The sequence below is a fragment of the Carassius gibelio genome, chromosome A10 (genome assembly GCF_023724105.1).
Source record: "Carassius gibelio isolate Cgi1373 ecotype wild population from Czech Republic chromosome A10, carGib1.2-hapl.c, whole genome shotgun sequence".
Taxonomy (NCBI): Eukaryota; Metazoa; Chordata; class Actinopteri; order Cypriniformes; family Cyprinidae; genus Carassius; species Carassius gibelio.
The window spans coordinates 3783917-3801722 of NC_068380.1; the positions used below are offsets into that span (position 1 = coordinate 3783917).

The 17806-nt window shown below is 33.6% G+C and overlaps 1 protein-coding gene across 1 annotated transcript; it reads left to right on the plus strand.

Annotated features, from left to right (window-relative positions):
- Window positions 1-655: 655 nt before the first annotated feature.
- mfsd14ba (major facilitator superfamily domain containing 14Ba) lies at window positions 656-15455 on the plus strand. Its single transcript, XM_052607628.1, has 12 exons — window positions 656-1005; window positions 3873-3971; window positions 4569-4631; window positions 4717-4844; window positions 5834-5948; window positions 6098-6316; window positions 7437-7550; window positions 8103-8174; window positions 10004-10116; window positions 10271-10368; window positions 11508-11662; window positions 12767-15455. Exons 1-12 carry the CDS (start codon window positions 889-891, stop codon window positions 12980-12982), a joined length of 1509 nt encoding a protein of 502 aa, XP_052463588.1. The 5' UTR covers window positions 656-888; the 3' UTR covers window positions 12983-15455.
- Window positions 15456-17806: the final 2351 nt, after the last annotated feature.

Genomic DNA, 17806 nt, shown 5'->3' on the forward strand with positions numbered 1-17806 from the left:
TCTAGAATGGCTTTAGAGGGTACATAAAACATGGGGTAATTTTCATTTTGGGTGAACTATACCTTTAAGAAAACAATAATGTGCACATATATATTTAATAAAATGTATGCATTTAGCAGAGCTAGAGTTACAGTGCATTCAGGCTAACATTTATTTCCTAACATGTGTTTTCCCTGGGAATCGAAACCACAACCTTTTGTGTTTGTAATGCAATGCTCTACCACTCAGCCACAGGAACATTTTCCAAATTTCAATAACTTTAAGCAAATTTAGCATTGCCAATACAGATATAGATAACATTTAAAAATCTATTCAAATAGAGCACACTGTTATATTATTCCACAATAGCCTACTGTGTTTTTTAATTGCATAAATGCAGCTTTGGTTAAATTTCTTGCAAAAACATTAAAAAAAATCGCAATTATTTCAGTACTGTAGGCTACATGTGAAATCACATCATTGATTAATTAGAGTTATTTATAGTCCCCTGTAATAATAGTGAAGCGTCATCCTCCACAGTGATCTATTGGTTTGCGCCTTAGTAACATCCTCTGATAAGGTAAAGAGCGTGACGCGTCTCTGTCGCTCGCCCAGTGAGAAACCGAACCATCATCCTGACTCCAGATCAGTCGAGACCAGCATCCTCCGCCGCGCGTCAATCCGCTGCGTCACGCGAGGCTGCTCCAGGAACAGCTGCTCCGCTGCGATCACGTAACGGGGATTTGACAAGAACGGCACCATTTCATCGGTACGGTCTGTTTATTACTGGATGTTGACCTAAACAACCGATCGGAGCTCGTTTTCGGCCGGTTGCACGCACGGCTGAACTCGTCGGTAAAGCTGGAAGCGCAGATATGCACGCAGCAAGACGGATTGTACATCGCTCACATGAGATGTGATGAAATGATGATGAAGAAGATGATGATGGCCCAAGGGGAGAAAGAGCCGAAACACACCAGCCAAGTTGTACTGGTCAAGAGGATCATAATGAAGCATGACACTCCGGTAAGAATAAAAATACCTAACACAAACGTATCAAAATCAGTATGCCATTGAGACACACTCTTTGTTACATTGGGCCGATTGAAGCGCCGCTGTCGGTTGTTACGTAACTAACGCAAACGCGCGCGCACGACACCTATCTGACGCAGACGCACGCGCGAGGTCTGTTTTAGCCTATATGGGGACGACGAAATCCTCATTAATTAATGAATTACTTCGTGTCTGTGATGTCATTTGCGCATCCTGTTGATCTGAAGACAAAAAGGGAATTCTTCCAATAAGGCATTTAGTATATTTATTAATAAGACGGATATTAATTGACTAATTTGATGTTTTATTTAGCTATACATTGTGTAGGTATTTTATATAAAATATTTTTTTTTAAATTATATGATTGTTTATAATTTTCTACAATTTTGTGTATAAAAACCGTTTTATATATGTAATACATGTATTATATATGTGGGTGTCTGTTACATATAAAAATTTATTGAAATATACATAAAATATTTAAATTTAAGTACACATATGCATCATGCATTTATAGTAAAATATAAAATATTAATATATATATATATATATATATATATATATATATATATATATTAACTTAATATTTTCTATTTTACTATAAATGATGAATGTGTATTTAAAGTTAAATAGTTATATAGATGTATTTTAGATTTTATTATAAATGCATGTTGTCTATTTTTTTAATAATAAATTGAATTTAACTTGGAAATACCATACTTTTCCACATTTTTTTTAAACATATGGTCATGTAAAATACTTCACTGCAGAATAATTAAAGAATTAAATATATATATATATATATATATATATATATATATATATATATATATATATATATATATATATATATATACAGTATTGTTCAAAATAATAGCAGTACAATGTGACTAACCAGAATAATCAAGGTTTTTCGTATATTTTTTTATTGCTACGTGGCAAACAAGTTACCAGTAGGTTCAGTAGATTCTCAGAAAACAAACAAGACCCAGCATTCATGATATGCACGCTCTTAAGGCTGTGCAATTGGGCAATTAGTTGAATTAGTTGAAAGGGGTGTGTTCAAAAAAATAGCAGTGTGGCATTCAATCACTGAGGTCATAAATTTTGTGAAGAAACAGGTGTGAATCAGGTGGCCCCTATTTAAGGATGAAGCCAACACTTGTTGAACATGCATTTGAAAGCTGAGGAAAATGGGTCGTTCAAGACATTGTTCAGAAGAACAGCGTACTTTGATTAAAAAGTTGATTAGAGAGGGGAAAACCTATAAAGAGGTGCAAAAAATGATAGGCTGTTCAGCTTAAATGATCTCCAATGCCTTAAAATGGAGAGCAAAACCAGAGAGACGTGGAAGAAAACGGAAGACAACCATCAAAATGGATAGAAGAATAACCAGAATGGCAAAGGCTCAGCCAATGATCACCTCCAGGATGATCAAAGACAGTCTGGAGTTACCTGTAAGTACTGTGACAGTTAGAAGACGTCTGTGTGAAGCTAATCTATTTTCAAGAATCCCCCGCAAAGTCCCTCTGTTAAAAAAAAGGCATGTGCAGAAGAGGTTACAATTTGCCAAAGAACACATCAACTGGCCTAAAGAGAAATGGAGGAACATTTTGTGGACTGATGAGAGTAAAATTGTTCTTTTTGGGTCCAAGGGCCACAGGCAGTTTGTGAGACGACCCCCAAACTCTGAATTCAAGCCACAGTACACAGTGAAGACAGTGAAGCATGGAGGTGCAAGCATCATGATATGGGCATGTTTCTCCTACTATGGTGTTGGGCCTATTTATCGCATACCAGGGATCATGGATCAGTTTGCATATGTTAAAATACTTGAAGAGGTCATGTTGCCCTATGCTGAAGAGGACATGCCCTTGAAATGGTTGTTTCAACAAGACAATGACCCAAAACACACTAGTAAACGGGCAAAGTCTTGGTTCCAAACCAACAAAATTAATGTTATGGAGTGGCCAGCCCAATCTCCAGACCTTAATCCAATTGAGAACTTGTGGGGTGATATAAAAAATGCTGTTTCTGAAGCAAAACCAAGAAATGTGAATGAATTGTGGAATGTTGTTAAAGAATCATGGAGTGGAATAACAGCTGAGAGGTGCCACAAGTTGGTTGACTCCATGCCACACAGATGTCAAGCAGTTTTAAAAAACTGTGGTCATACAACTAAATATTAGTTTAGTGATTCACAGGATTGCTAAATCCCAGAAAAAAAAATGTTTGTACAAAATAGTTTTGAGTTTGTACAGTCAAAGGTAGACACTGCTATTTTTTTGAACACACCCCTTTCAACTAATTGCCCAATTGCACAGCCTTAAGAGCGTGCATATCATGAATGCTGGGTCTTGTTTGTTTTCTGACAATCTACTGAACCTACTGGTAACTTGTTTGCCACGTAGCAATAAAAAATATACTAAAAACCTTGATTATTCTGGTTAGTCACATTGTACTGCTATTATTTTGAACAATACTGTATATACCAGCACGTTATCAATTCATACATGAAACTCACATAACACTTTGTGCTTTGTTTATACTGTATTATTGATATATATATATATATATATATATATATATATATATATATATATATATATATATATATATATATATATATATATATATATATATATGAAACTCTTATATCACATTACACTAGAAGTGCTCACAGAGCCTTGAATTTCTTGGGTCTTTTGTGTGTCCAAACGTCCCGGAGGAATAGTAATGAGACGAGTCCCATTGAAAGCTGAGAATTCTGGAAATGTGCCACCTTCACGATAATAATTAGCATTATTAATAAAGAGCTGTGGATGTGTGTGATGCTCCAGGTCCAGCAGGGCATCGGGAAGCCGAGCGTCTATCATGCTGTCGTGGTCATCTTCCTGGAGTTTTTCGCCTGGGGTCTCCTGACCACACCGATGCTCACCGTGAGTTTCTTTAATGCTCATTCCTGTTTATAGTTCACGTTTATCAGGATAAAAGATTCTATTGTAGGTGCTATTTGTTGTTTTTCATTATCTAGTTTTTTTTTTTCTGGAACTTCTCAAAGAATTAAACCTTAAAAAAAAAGTGTGTGTGTATATATATATATATGCATCTTGAACTAAACAAATAAATAAATGTTGCTTTGACAGTTAAATGAAATAATTTGAAATGGACTGAAACAAAAATAAAAAAAAATTATTAAAAGAAATGACAACTAAAAATAAGATCTAAAATTAAAACTAAATATAAATAAATTTAAAAATATAAAAAAATTGATTAAAACAACAAAATAACAAAATAACAACAAAATGTTAAATGTAAAATATAAAAATATAAGCAAATTCATAATAATGATAAATATATGAAATTGTAGTTCATGAATAATATTACAATAACACAGGTCAATGCCATCTCTAGTCTCTGACTGTTTGGGAAGGCAAATTACACCAGTGAAAAATACACATTAAATAACGTCATTATGAAATCTAAATTGTATTGTATTTGTTCTGTCTATTGAGATGTGCATTTTTCATCTGTAGGTTTTGCATGAAACGTTCCCCAGACACACGTTCTTAATAAACGGCCTGATTCAGGGAGTGAAGGTGCGTGCTCTTGGATGTCTTGGACTGGTTGGTTCATCTGTCTTGGTTTTATTGTCTCGCTGATGTTTCTGCTTTGGTTCGTCAGGGTCTGCTGTCGTTTATGAGCGCGCCGTTAATCGGCGCTCTGTCAGACGTTTGGGGCAGACGATCGTTTCTATTGGTTACTGTGTTCTTCACGTGTGCGCCCATCCCCCTCATGAGACTCAGTCCATGGTGAGACCACACTGACATGAAGATAACAATTATATATAAATAGATAGAGAGAGAGAGAGAGAGAGGGACAGAGAGAGATAGAGAGAGAGAGAGAGAGAGTTAATATTTATGTTATGTTATGTATATTTAATTATTTAAAAAAATATATAATTTTTTTTTTACATTACATAATCTTAATAATTATGATTATATATTATTTTAATATTTATCCTTTTTTCTTTGTATACATTTTTTATTATTATGATAATTAATATACTATTTGTAACAATTTATTATTTATTACTTAAATACTTAAAAAACATAAACCTTTATATATATATATATATATATATATATATATATATATATATATATATATTCATTCATAAATATATAATTATAATATATTTATATTTAAAATAATATTTTATATAACAATTGGCAACAATACAGTTAATAATTTTGATTGTATAATATTTAGTATATCTGTAATAAATATTTATATATATATATATATATATATATATATATATATATATATATATATATATATATGCGCATATAGATAGAAAGATATGGATATATAATGTTAGAATTATTATTATACAAGTAATATAATGATTCACGCATACATATACATAACTAATTGATATTTTTATATTAAATACTTTTACAAAATTACATATGTATTAAGTGAATGAACAATATTAATTTTTATTATATTTAATATAATATTTCATATAACATCATATAGTGTTAAGAATTATGTTGATATAATATATTTTTTTAAATTGACAAAATGATATAAATTAAATATGTGTGTGTATGTATGAGTGTTATTTAATAAACAATATAATAATTTTTTTTAGTTAAACTCAACTTTGATTTTCCGGTCCGTCGTGATGGGATTGAAATGTTCTATCCAACAATCACAAATCAACTGAAAGATGTGTTCTCTGTTCTTAAATCAACATCTTAATATGTTTAAATCCAGTTTCACTTGTGTTCAGGTGGTACTTCGCCATGATATCGGTGTCTGGCGCTTTCTCCGTCACTTTCTCCGTCATCTTCGCGTACATCGCTGACGTCACGGATGTGCGTGAGAGGAGTACGGCGTACGGACTCGTAAGTGGCTCGTTTATTAAACATCAACAGCATCTTGGACGGATCTCAGAGTCTCAGTGGAGCTGTTTAAGGAGATTTCTATGTCCAAGGTTCTCCTGCGTGACCTGGACTCAGCTGGATAGATGAGATCTATTTCTGTCCGCCTCCAGGTTTCGGCGACGTTCGCAGCGAGTCTGGTCACGAGTCCGGCCATCGGTGCGTACCTGTCGGCCAGCTACGGAGATAATCTGGTGGTGCTGCTGGCGACGGTCATCGCTCTGGCTGACATCTGCTTCATCCTTCTGGCCGTCCCAGAGTCACTGCCCGACAAGATGAAGCCCAACACATGGGGAGCGCCCATCTCCTGGGAGCAGGCCGACCCCTTCACCGTAAGGAACTAAAGGAGGCTCTCCAGTATATTTTTTTATCATTATTAGGATATTTACACTACTAGTCAAAGGTTTTTGATCAGTAAGATTTTTAATGTTTTTAAAGAAGTCTATTTTGTTCACCAAGCTTGCATTTATTTGATCAGAAATACAGAAAAAGCAGTAATAATGTGAAATATTTTTACTATTTAAAATAACTGTTTTCTGTTTGAATATATTTTAAAATGTAATTTATTTCTGTGATCAAAGATACATTTTCAGCATCATTCCTCCAGTCTTCAGTGTCACATGATCTTCAGAAATAATTCTAATATACTGCTCAAGAAACATTTATTTTTATTATTATGTTGAGTAGAATTTCTTTCAGGTGTCTTTGATGAATAGAATTTTCAGAAGCATTTCATTTATTTGAAATAGAAATCTTTTGCAACATTATAAATGTCTTTATCATCAAATAAAAATATTTTATTTATCAGCTAAATAAAGTGAGTAATTTCTATAAATTATTTCCCGAAAAAAAAGAAAATGTTTTTGAATGGTATAGCATATAATGTTACAAAAGCTTATTATTTCAGATAAATACTGATCTTTCTATTCATCAAAGAATTCTTAAAAAATGAACTCAACTGTTTTAAATATTGATAATAATAATAATAATAAATGTGCAGCAAATCATCATATTAGAATGATTTCTGAAGGTTTAGACTGGAGTAATGATGCTGAAAATTCAACTTTGATCACAGGAATAAATTACAGTTTAAAGTATATTGGAATAGAAAGCAGTTATTTTAAATAATAAAAATATTTCACAATATTTCTGCTTATTTTGGATTAAATATCTCCAGGCTTAGTGAGCAGAAGAGACTTCTTTAAAAAACATTTAAAATCTTTTGAATGGCAGTGTAAATGTTATTTAAATATAACTGGTTTGTTCATAACTATGTATTTATTCATGTTCTCCATCTGTAGTGTTCAGTATTTATAAATCTAACTCTAACTTGCTTACAATACTGGCCTAATCAGACTAGTACTGATGATAAAAATAAACTGTATAATATCCAAAACTCCTTTCATGGTTTACTGAAGGTTTTTACTGGATGCTTCTTGTGTTTCTTCACAGTCTCTGCGTAAAGTTGGGCAGGACACGACCGTTCTGCTCATCTGTATCACAGTGTTTCTGTCCTATCTGCCCGAGGCCGGTCAGTACTCCAGCTTCTTCCTCTACCTGCGACAGGTAAGCGGTTTATTTCTCTGTTTTTAATAAAAATAAAAGTTAAAGATTCTAGATTGAATGTTCCCTCGTGTTTTCAACAGTCCCATGATTCTTTAGCTCAGATAGACTGAAAGGGTTTTAGCAGCAATACGCTTTTAATTAACTAAACAAAGACAGTAGCTTCTATATGTCAAAAGAACAGCATTTATTTGAAATGAATGAAGTTAATGCGCCCTCGTGGAATAAAGGTATTATTTTTTTCATTTTTCTTTCCATGATGATAGTTTTGTAATGATTTATTGTAATAGCTAGATTCCCCATGCTTGATTAAACATGGAATGTAACAAGTTCCTGTGATAAGAATGTAGCAAGCTGCAGTTTGAAACATTGTTGCATTCTACGGAATTCTGAGTCACACTCAGCTTCTCAGCTTCTCTGGATTGTTAGTGGCATCCTGTCTGAGTGTTGAGTTGAGTTCAGTGACCGTTCATTACTGGACATAACAGAGCTCATTGGATCCGTGCGTGCTGGTGCAGACGAATAATGACGCCACTCTTTCTCTGTGTCTTTCAGGTCATTAACTTCTCGCCCAAAACGATCGCGGTGTTCATCGGTGTGGTGGGAATCCTCTCCATCCTGGCGCAGGTATTTAATTGAGGCAATATTCTTCGCTCTGCCTTATTACTCGTGTCGTCGAGCCGTCTCAGGAAAGTGGCTCTCGCAGACGCTTTCTAATTAAATTGAATTCCTTTAAAGGTTCAACGGTAAATGTAATGATATATAGGCAGGGCTGTAATGAGCAGATAGCATGGTGTTAGCTAGTTTGTTTAAGTGGAGGGGTTTATTTTCAGCCCTGCAATAAGCAAGGTGAATTCTAGCAGCTTTGCTCTGATGCAATATGACACAGCAATGAGAACAAAATCATGTTTCAGTTTAATAATAATTACACAGCCCTGCGTGTAGGAAAAAAATGTCTGCTGATTTGCAAAAAAAAGGGCTTATTTTACCTAAGTGATGATGCGGTGTTTAATAATATATATATTTATATATATGAATATAAAAAATAAATATCACATAATAAATTAAAATATAAAATAATAAATCATATTTTTTCACAAAATCGGATTATATATGTGATATATACCACAAAACCACCGTCTTAAGAGTAAATGTTTTGAAATTGAGATTAATGCATCATCTGAAAGCTGAGTATATAATTTTTCTATTGATAATAAATTTTCTTAGATACAACTGTTTGAAAATCTGGAATCTGAGGGTATAAAGAAAATCTAAATAATGATAAAATCATCTTTAAAGCTGTCCAAATGTAGTTATTAGCAATGCATATTACTAATCAAAAATTAAGTTTTGATATATTTACAGTAAGACATTTACAAAACATCTTCATGGAACATGATCTTTACATAATATCCTAATGATTTTTGGCATAAAATAGAAATGGATAATTTTGACCCATACAATGTATTTTTGGTTATTGCTACAAATATACCCCAGAGACTTTAGACAGGTTCACATTTATGTATCAGGTTTAATGCACTTATCAAAATAACAAAAGCTGTTGAATGTTAAATGCTTTGGTTTTAATGATAAAAACAAGTATCTAACATGTTTAATTTAACTTGCAATGTGCAAGAGTGTAAAAATATATTCAAATAGTCACAGAACTTTACATAAACAGGTTTATGATTAAATAAGCTTTTTTCCCCCATGAAATCTGTAATTGTCAGTCATTGTTTTGAGTAAAATACATGTTCACGTTTGCATTTTCTAGTCACTGGCTTTATTTCTAACCTTAAAACCAGGAATAGGCATGAATTAATGTCATACATGTGAAAATGGGCTGAGAATTGCACAGCAGAGTTTCTGCAAGCTTTATGAAGATAAATTTAAGACCTTTTAAAGACAGACTTTTAATGAATAAATTATAGGGATCATCATTTGTCAATATGATCTTTAAATGCAAATGTCTAGGAAGCACAATGAGCTGTATTAGCAAGACTTCAGAGTTTGAAAATACAACCTCCTACAGACTCTTTGATTCATTTTACAAAAAAAAGCTCATCTATGATGGAAATATCCTTTTTTCTGCAAAAAAGTGTTTGCCTTGTTTTAAAGTGATTGTTATGTTGAACAAAAATCAACTTAATTCAAAGGAAAAATAAGTTTTAGTTCCCCATTGACAGATATTTGTTCTTAGTTTTATTTTTCAACACTGAGGAAGATGTGATATTATTATTTTTTTGCAGTGCATGCAACATTTAAAGCCATTAGTACGAATTTAAGATTTTCTGCATTTGCAATTAGACACACAAACGCTACAAAATGCATCATGTTTTGTGAGAAATTGTGCACTTTTTTTGGAATCAGCACCCAAAGTTAGTCCGAAACAAGTATTCGTTCAGCAAATATGATGCAGGCCAATGTAAAGATTCATTCTGTCCTGTTTCCGCCAGACGCTTTTTCTGACTTTACTGATGAGGACCATCGGGAACAAGAACACGGTTCTTCTGGGTCTGGGTTTCCAGATTCTCCAGCTGGCCTGGTACGGTTTGGGGTCTGAGCCGTGGTGAGTTAACATCTAGATCAGGAGAAATTCCCTGCTTATGTGAATAAAACAAACCAACCGTATGGTTTAAGAAGAGCTGGTCTCTTCTGTTTGATGCTTGTTATGTTCAGAAGCGACTGGCGTTTATGCTGATGTTATTTTTGTTCTGGTTTAGGATGATGTGGGCAGCCGGCGCGGTGGCAGCCATGTCCAGCATAACCTTCCCTGCAGTGAGCGCTTTAGTGTCACGCAGCGCGGATCCAGATAAACAGGGTAAACTCTTACATGCATTTCATGTTGGTTTCTTCTAACGCAGTGGTCACCAACCTCTCTTGACTTTACAAGATCCTTAACCTAAGACCTACCTATGGAAGAACTGATTGAGACATTCTAGATTGTACTACCAATCTGAGGCCTTGTATTTACACAGCGTTCCTGTGGCTCAGTGCATTAGCAGCGCAAGGTTGTGGGTTCGATTCCCAGGAAACACATGTTAGGTAAAAAAAATAAAAAAAATGTATAGCCTGAATGTAAGTTCCTTTGGATAAATGCATACATTTATTTAGTATTGAGATTACTGATGCCCTTATCATGGTCAAACCGGATTCTGATTTATTTTATATTTTCGGACGATTCCAAAAGTTGTTACCAATTTATTTATTTAACTATTCACATTTATGTATTGTTTTTTTCTCCTAAATAACAAGCAAACTTGTCTTCAACAAAAATATCTTTAACAAAAATATGCGTGACTCAATGGTAGAGCATTGCATTAGCAGCGCAAAAGGTTGTGGGTTCGGTTCCCAGGGAACACAAGTTAGGTAGAAAAATAAAATTAAATATTAGCCTAAGTTGCTTTGAATAAAAGCATCTACTAAATGCATAAATATCTGTAGCCAATCACAAAATGCTACACACATGTATCATGAGTAGTTATTTTTATTTAAATTAGATTGTATAATTTCATGATTTAAAGCAAGAACAGGACGCTCTGACTTTCTCTTTATGAAATTATTCTGCATAAAGCATCTGCATTAAACAAAACCAGCAGATGTGCTGATTGAGAACATCTCTGACAGCAGGGACTGCTGTAAACTAGCGCTGCATTTAGAAATGCTACTTAATATGGAGATAAGAGGAAAAAATATGCCATTGCCATCAAAAGTTTTCTGAAGCTTCCTTCGGTGATACATTTACCCCCAATTTGATATTCATATTTTCTGAGTTTGCTCTGCCTACTACAATATTTTCTCCTCTTTGTGTCCATATTCAGCGACTCTGGCCTCTTTTTACGGCCGTTTACAGACTCAGACATGATGTTTTATTGGTTGGCGACCACTGTACTAAAGTATTAGGAGTTTATGTTGTGCATATGAGCTGTTTATCAATTGGTGTGTGTTGCATTATCTCAGGTCTGGTTCAGGGCATGATAACAGGGATCCGGGGGCTCTGTAATGGTCTGGGTCCAGCACTGTACGGCTTCGTTTTCTTTCTCTTTAATGTGGAGTTGAGTGGGATCACCACCATCCAGCCTGACTATGCCATCCATCTACAGCCCTCCACAGAGGTACATGCATCAATCTGTCTGTTATTATCTGAAATTGCTTCAGTGATCAAACATGGATTCAGTGATTCATTTACATCATCACTCAAAGGCACCCCTGCATGGCATTTTTAATGCTTAAAATGTGTTTGTTTAAATTAATGCAATTATTGAATCTATTTGGCTGCAATGACTTATTAATTAAAAATGAAGTTTTAAGGTGACTTAAGAGCAAATAAATAAATAATAATAATAATAAAAATAATAATAAAAATATAAATGTTTATGTATATAAATCAATATATACAAAATATAACCAATTAAAAAATTATTATTAATATTTTTTTAAATAATATAAAATAAAAATGATATTGCTATGTATTATTTAATTTGCACAAATCTTTTGCTTTATGGTGTAAAAATTTTATATATTTTAATAAAAATATTTAACTACATTATTTTGCATAAAAACATTTTAATTCAATCATTAATTTTCATCTTCCTCACTCAAAAGTGCTCCCTGCATGGCATTTTCAGTGTTTATTTTTAATATTTATCAATTACAATTAATAAATAATAATATAGTTTATCATCTGCTTATAAGTAGAATGTTATTACAATCATATGGAATGTAAAATACCAGTAAACAAAACGAAATGTTTATAAGCACTATAAACATGTATTTTATAAGCACTATAAACATGTATTTTATTTTCCTTCACTCCAAAGCAGACCCTTTAAATAGTATGTTAATCAGAACAGGAATTAAAAATATAAGTGTAAAAACAAACATTATTTATAGTGGCATTGATTATAAGCAACATTTCTTATAAACATCTATTAAAACAATCTACTAGCATGTGGGAAATGCGCTATACAAATAAACATAGTTTGTCAAAAATTAGACATATTGTGGAGAATACAGTATATATTATTATATTTAATACATAATATAATACTTGGCCACACATCACTTGATATATTCAATATATACTGTATATTATCTATATATAGCTCAGCTTTGTTTCTACATTGGAGTGAATTCTCAATTGTAGCTTTAAGAGTGTAATAAATCCGTGATGATGATTGTGCCAATGCCACTCACCTTCTGCCTATTTTTCTGTGTAGAAGAGCTTAATTCCCGGTCCTCCGTTCCTCCTGGGCGCCTGTACAGTGGTGGTGGCGTTCATAGTGGCTCTTTTCATCCCTGATCACCCAACACCTCCAGCGACACCCTGCCAAACCAGTAAGAGCAACACGAGTCTGGCTGGAGCTCACACCAACACACCACTCCCCGGGAGCGACGAGGACTTCGAACCGCTGCTCGAGGACAGCAATGTCTGACTCTGAAACTAAATCACATTGGGAAAAAATTCAAAGGGTGTCAACACATCGCAAACCCCTGACCTTTGAGAGCGTGCAGTATTTATTTAGTGTGTTTTTTTGTTGTTGATCATGCCGAAACGGTTATTGGTTTTAAACTCAGAGGCTTTTTTATGAAGCGTTTTTACAGCGTTTGACATTCTGTGTTTAAATGAATCAACACACTAAGGGCTCGATCAGTGGGATCGTATGCGTTGGGTTTGATTGCAAAGCTCTTCATGTATATAGATATTTGGGCAAAGTGCAGTAAAATGTATTGTACTGTATGCGGAGCTTGTGGTGGCTTGAAGATTAACATGTCGTGAGATTGAAGATAAACTGGGTGAATTTCATGAAATCATGGTTTAGGTCATTACAACCTGAAGAAGAAAAAGAAGCAGCCTATTTGTCGCTGGGGTATTTTTGTAGCAATATACACAATATATACAAAACTACAACATATGGGTCAAACTATTGATTTTCTTTTATGCCAAAAATCATTAGTATATTAAGTAAAGATCATATTCAATGTTTTTTTTTTTTTCCTAGTGTAAGTATATCAAAACTTAATTTATGATCAGTAATATGCATTGATAATAATTCATTTGGACAACTTTAGAGGGCGATTTTCTCTATATTTCGATTTTTAGGCACCCTCAGATTCCCGATTTTAAAATAGTTGTTTCTCAGTCAAATATTGTCCTCATTATTTTCAAACATATTTTCTCCCTGCTAAAAACAGGCTTTATTTGCATTAAGAAAAAACAAATATCTTGTGATTTTAAACCGATTTCATGAGATTCACCCAACAGTATTTTTATTCTTGAGCAATTGGATGAAGTTTCCTTACGCAAGCCTTAAAGTCACATATCCTGTGGCATCTGACAAGGTTTAATAGATCAGAGATGCATCCGGTTGCATGAACAGTATTTGTGGCGATGTTAACCAAACCCGAAACACTAGTGCACCAGCGGTTTGGTGTAGTTACTGATTATAATGTAGTTCTTTTAGACTAGCTAGATGTTTCGGACATGGCTTGATTGTGAAGTTCTTGAAGTGTGTGTGTGTGTGTGTGTGTGTGTGTGTCAAGGTTCTATGCAGTAGTGATAAAAAAAAATGGCATTAAATTTAAAACAAAAATGGGTTGCGAATGCCATTTCATGTTGAGAAACATGGGTTAAAAATCACAGTATTGCTTAAAATATAAGTGAAATTTTATCTTCATTTGTACTTTTAAAGCAAAAAATTGGAAATGTGCATTTATTAAACTATTTTACTCAACAATATTTATATATTTCATTAAGGATAATTAGTGTTTTTAAAAATCAGCCAACATCTATTTACCAGCTACCTCATTTTTGGAGGTTTCAATGATTTTGTGAAATGAAGTGAGATTCGCTCTAACTATATTTTTATCTGCATCTTCTTTTTTTTAGCCACATTCCATTTTCAATATGAGATTTTGGATTCTTCAAAGATTCATTAGAATTAAATAATAATTGAACTGGTCTGTTCATGAATTCTGTATTTTATCATACAATTATTGTTTTCCAAGCTGATGTTTTTTTTTTTTTTTTTTTTTTTTTTTGCATGAACGAATGTATGCAAAGAATGAATTTCCTGAACAATGCGTTTTGTGTCCCAGAGGCTTCTGTCTGTTTTTTTTTTTTTTTAGTGTGTAGAACACTGTTTGTGTAGCATCTCATTAGAGTTTGAGGTCATCGTTTGACTGACCTGTGCTCATTTCCTGTTCCACATGCTTATCAATTCCTCCAGTATTCCATACAAATTTGGCAGATATTCCATTCAGAACAGTTCTGGTGACCTGTGAATCGAGCAGAGATCATAAACAGAATCTGAATATTTGTTTCCCGTCATTTATTCTCCAACCTTTGACACTTTTTCCATGTGTTTGTATAATTTATTCCATATTTATAACCATGTGAAACTTTAAGCTTGTGTGTGCGATTCCGGAACGTGACGTTCAAAAGTGTGTAACGGCTCAGCCGTAGTTCCCGCGCTTTTGGGTTTTGAATATATTCGCGAACAGCTTGTAACGGCAGTTTAATTAAAATGTAAAATAGCGACGGTCATATTAATTATTTTAGGATTGTAAAGTATTGTATTTGTATTGAATAGTATTACAGAAAAACTTTTACATGTTGCCAGACCTGTAAATGTTGGAACAGTGCTGCTCCAAATAAGTTCAATGGATCGTCAACGCGCGCGTTCACGAGAATATCTTTAACCTTTTCTTTCTGAACTTGTCAAGTATTTGTGTGTCTTTCAATGGGATACACACGGTGCCTGAAGTGTAAAACATGTCTGATTGTAAATAACGATTACATTGAGCAGCTGATGAAGATGAAATGTACAGGGACCTTTATGTATTTATTGTCATGTATTGTGGGAATCTATTAAATAGGTGCAAATTAATAAAGAGCACTAGGAGTCATGGCGTGATGTGTTTCTTAGCATTTCATCAGTATTTCAGCACTTAAAGTAATCAGTATTTCTCTTGACCAATTGATGGCAGTGCTGTGCTATAGGTAGGGGGATTTCTAAGCACATTAACAATGACTTCGCATTACCTCGTTTTTGTCCCTAATAGCAGATGTACAACACGTTTATTTGACGTCTGCATTTACATCTGCAAGTTGTATTTTTTAATTATGTTTTTTTTTAAGAGTTTGCCTATATGCAATACATCTATAGGACGTCTTTCAGATGTCACAGACGTTTAGTAGATGTCTTTAAGATGTTTTTGATTTGGAATGTATTTAAAACTGACATCTTACAGACGGCTATCAGATGTTTGCACACATTAGATGCTTTCCAGATCTTTAACAGACATCTAGGTGTGCTGCATGGTGCATGAATACCATAATCAGTACCATGAAATATCTAAAAGAACCCAGGTATATCATATCATAGCTATTCTTTTTTAGTGCTACACAGTTAACTAGTTTGCAGTCTTTTAACCACAAACATTTCAATGATGTGTAAAATAAAAAATGGTTCAGAGGAAATTACTGGCACCATGCATAGAAATAATACCTGTAAATATTCCAAATGCATGATCATTCATTGTAAAGCACACTGGGAGTTCATTTCAGAATATTAACCAATCAACATGCAACAAATTCCTGATCAATAAAACTCAATGTATTAACAGATGCAAAGTCATCAAGCCTTCCTTGTTTCAATGCATGTGAAACACTCTCATTCTCTTCTCTAGTCCTCAGATCTCCTCTGGATGGCAGTGTTGATGTATCCGAGATGTCTGATCTCATCAGAATAACCTCAGCACAGTATCTAAATGCCTCTAATACAGTTCAGTTTACTGATGCTACAAAAATTTCCTCAGCTGTGCAAAATAGAATTAAAAACACATGGTTTCATTAGGAAAATACCAGTAAAACTCTATTGGTTTAGTTTTCAATTTGATAGATTATTAGCACTGCCGTTACTATTGATTGCATCAGTGTTGTACCCACCTAAATGAACAATGCACATACAAATGAATTAATTAACTTGTTTACTTACTTGCATTTATTCAGTTGATTATCATTATATGTAAAATGTTCATTCTCCATGTAATGGCAGTGAATGGCAGTGCATCAAAACATAGTACAGTATGTCTATATATACAGTACACTATATTCTAATGGTCTGTTTACACCAAGAACCATAACTTAAAACATAACAATACCATTTATTATTATAATCACAAACTGCAGTTTTGTTGTCTGCCACTACAAAAGATCAAGCTCGTTAAAGCAGGATTGATTCTGACCAGCTGCCAGTTTTATTGTTTATCAGCTGGAAAAAGTCATTATGACAAATCGAAATATCTTTCATTAAACCTGCTATTCATATAGAAAATAATTATTTATTTAAACTTTATAGTTATAGTGTGACAGGGCCTTTGAGTTTTCTGCATCTCAAATAGATAAATAGATAAATATACATTTGGACTCTTTTGTTTAGTTTACAGACATAACAGTGCAATGAAAAAACTCCATGTACAGCAAAAACACCTGTGAAAAATCAATACGGGAAAAAAATCCTTCATATTAATGCAGCACACTGTTTTTTCACAGACGTTTTTGAGAGTGTGAAGTCATACAATGCTTTATTTGACAAATCATTCTCTGAAATTTTCCCATTTGCCACAGCTTTCTGTCTTGCAATATCTATTGGCCAATCCTAAAATATATAATTTGAAGTGCTCGGTGCAGTTTTAAAGTGGTGCTAAAACACATAAAATAGTGTGATGTGACACACCATCTACTTTTGAGGGACTAAAGGCCATGCCATATTGCTATAGTTGTCAATTTAATCAATGTGGCAAGTTTGCAACATATTTTGACATTGTACAGTGCATCTGTGTAGTTCATAAATATTTATAGTTGTAGTTTTGACATGTCCTCTCTCTCTCATGGGAGCAGTGAATTGATTACATCATTTATTTTTATGCATCAACTGCATGTCTCCAAAGCAGAGTTATATCAATGTGTTACTTGAGGAGAACATTCTCACTTGTGCACACTATAGTGAATGGAATTCTCAGTTCTGACCATGCAATTACACTTCACAGCACCTTTATGGTCCATCCAAGACTGAATCACATCCTGTCCGAGTATATTTTGGTTCCACCAGTTTATGATGGTCTTTTACACTATATGAGAGGTTAAAGGGTTAGTTTAGCCAAAAATGATTATTGTGCCATCATTTACTCACCATCACATCATTCCAAACCTGCATGACTTTCATTCTTCTGTCAAACACAAAAAGAGAACTTTA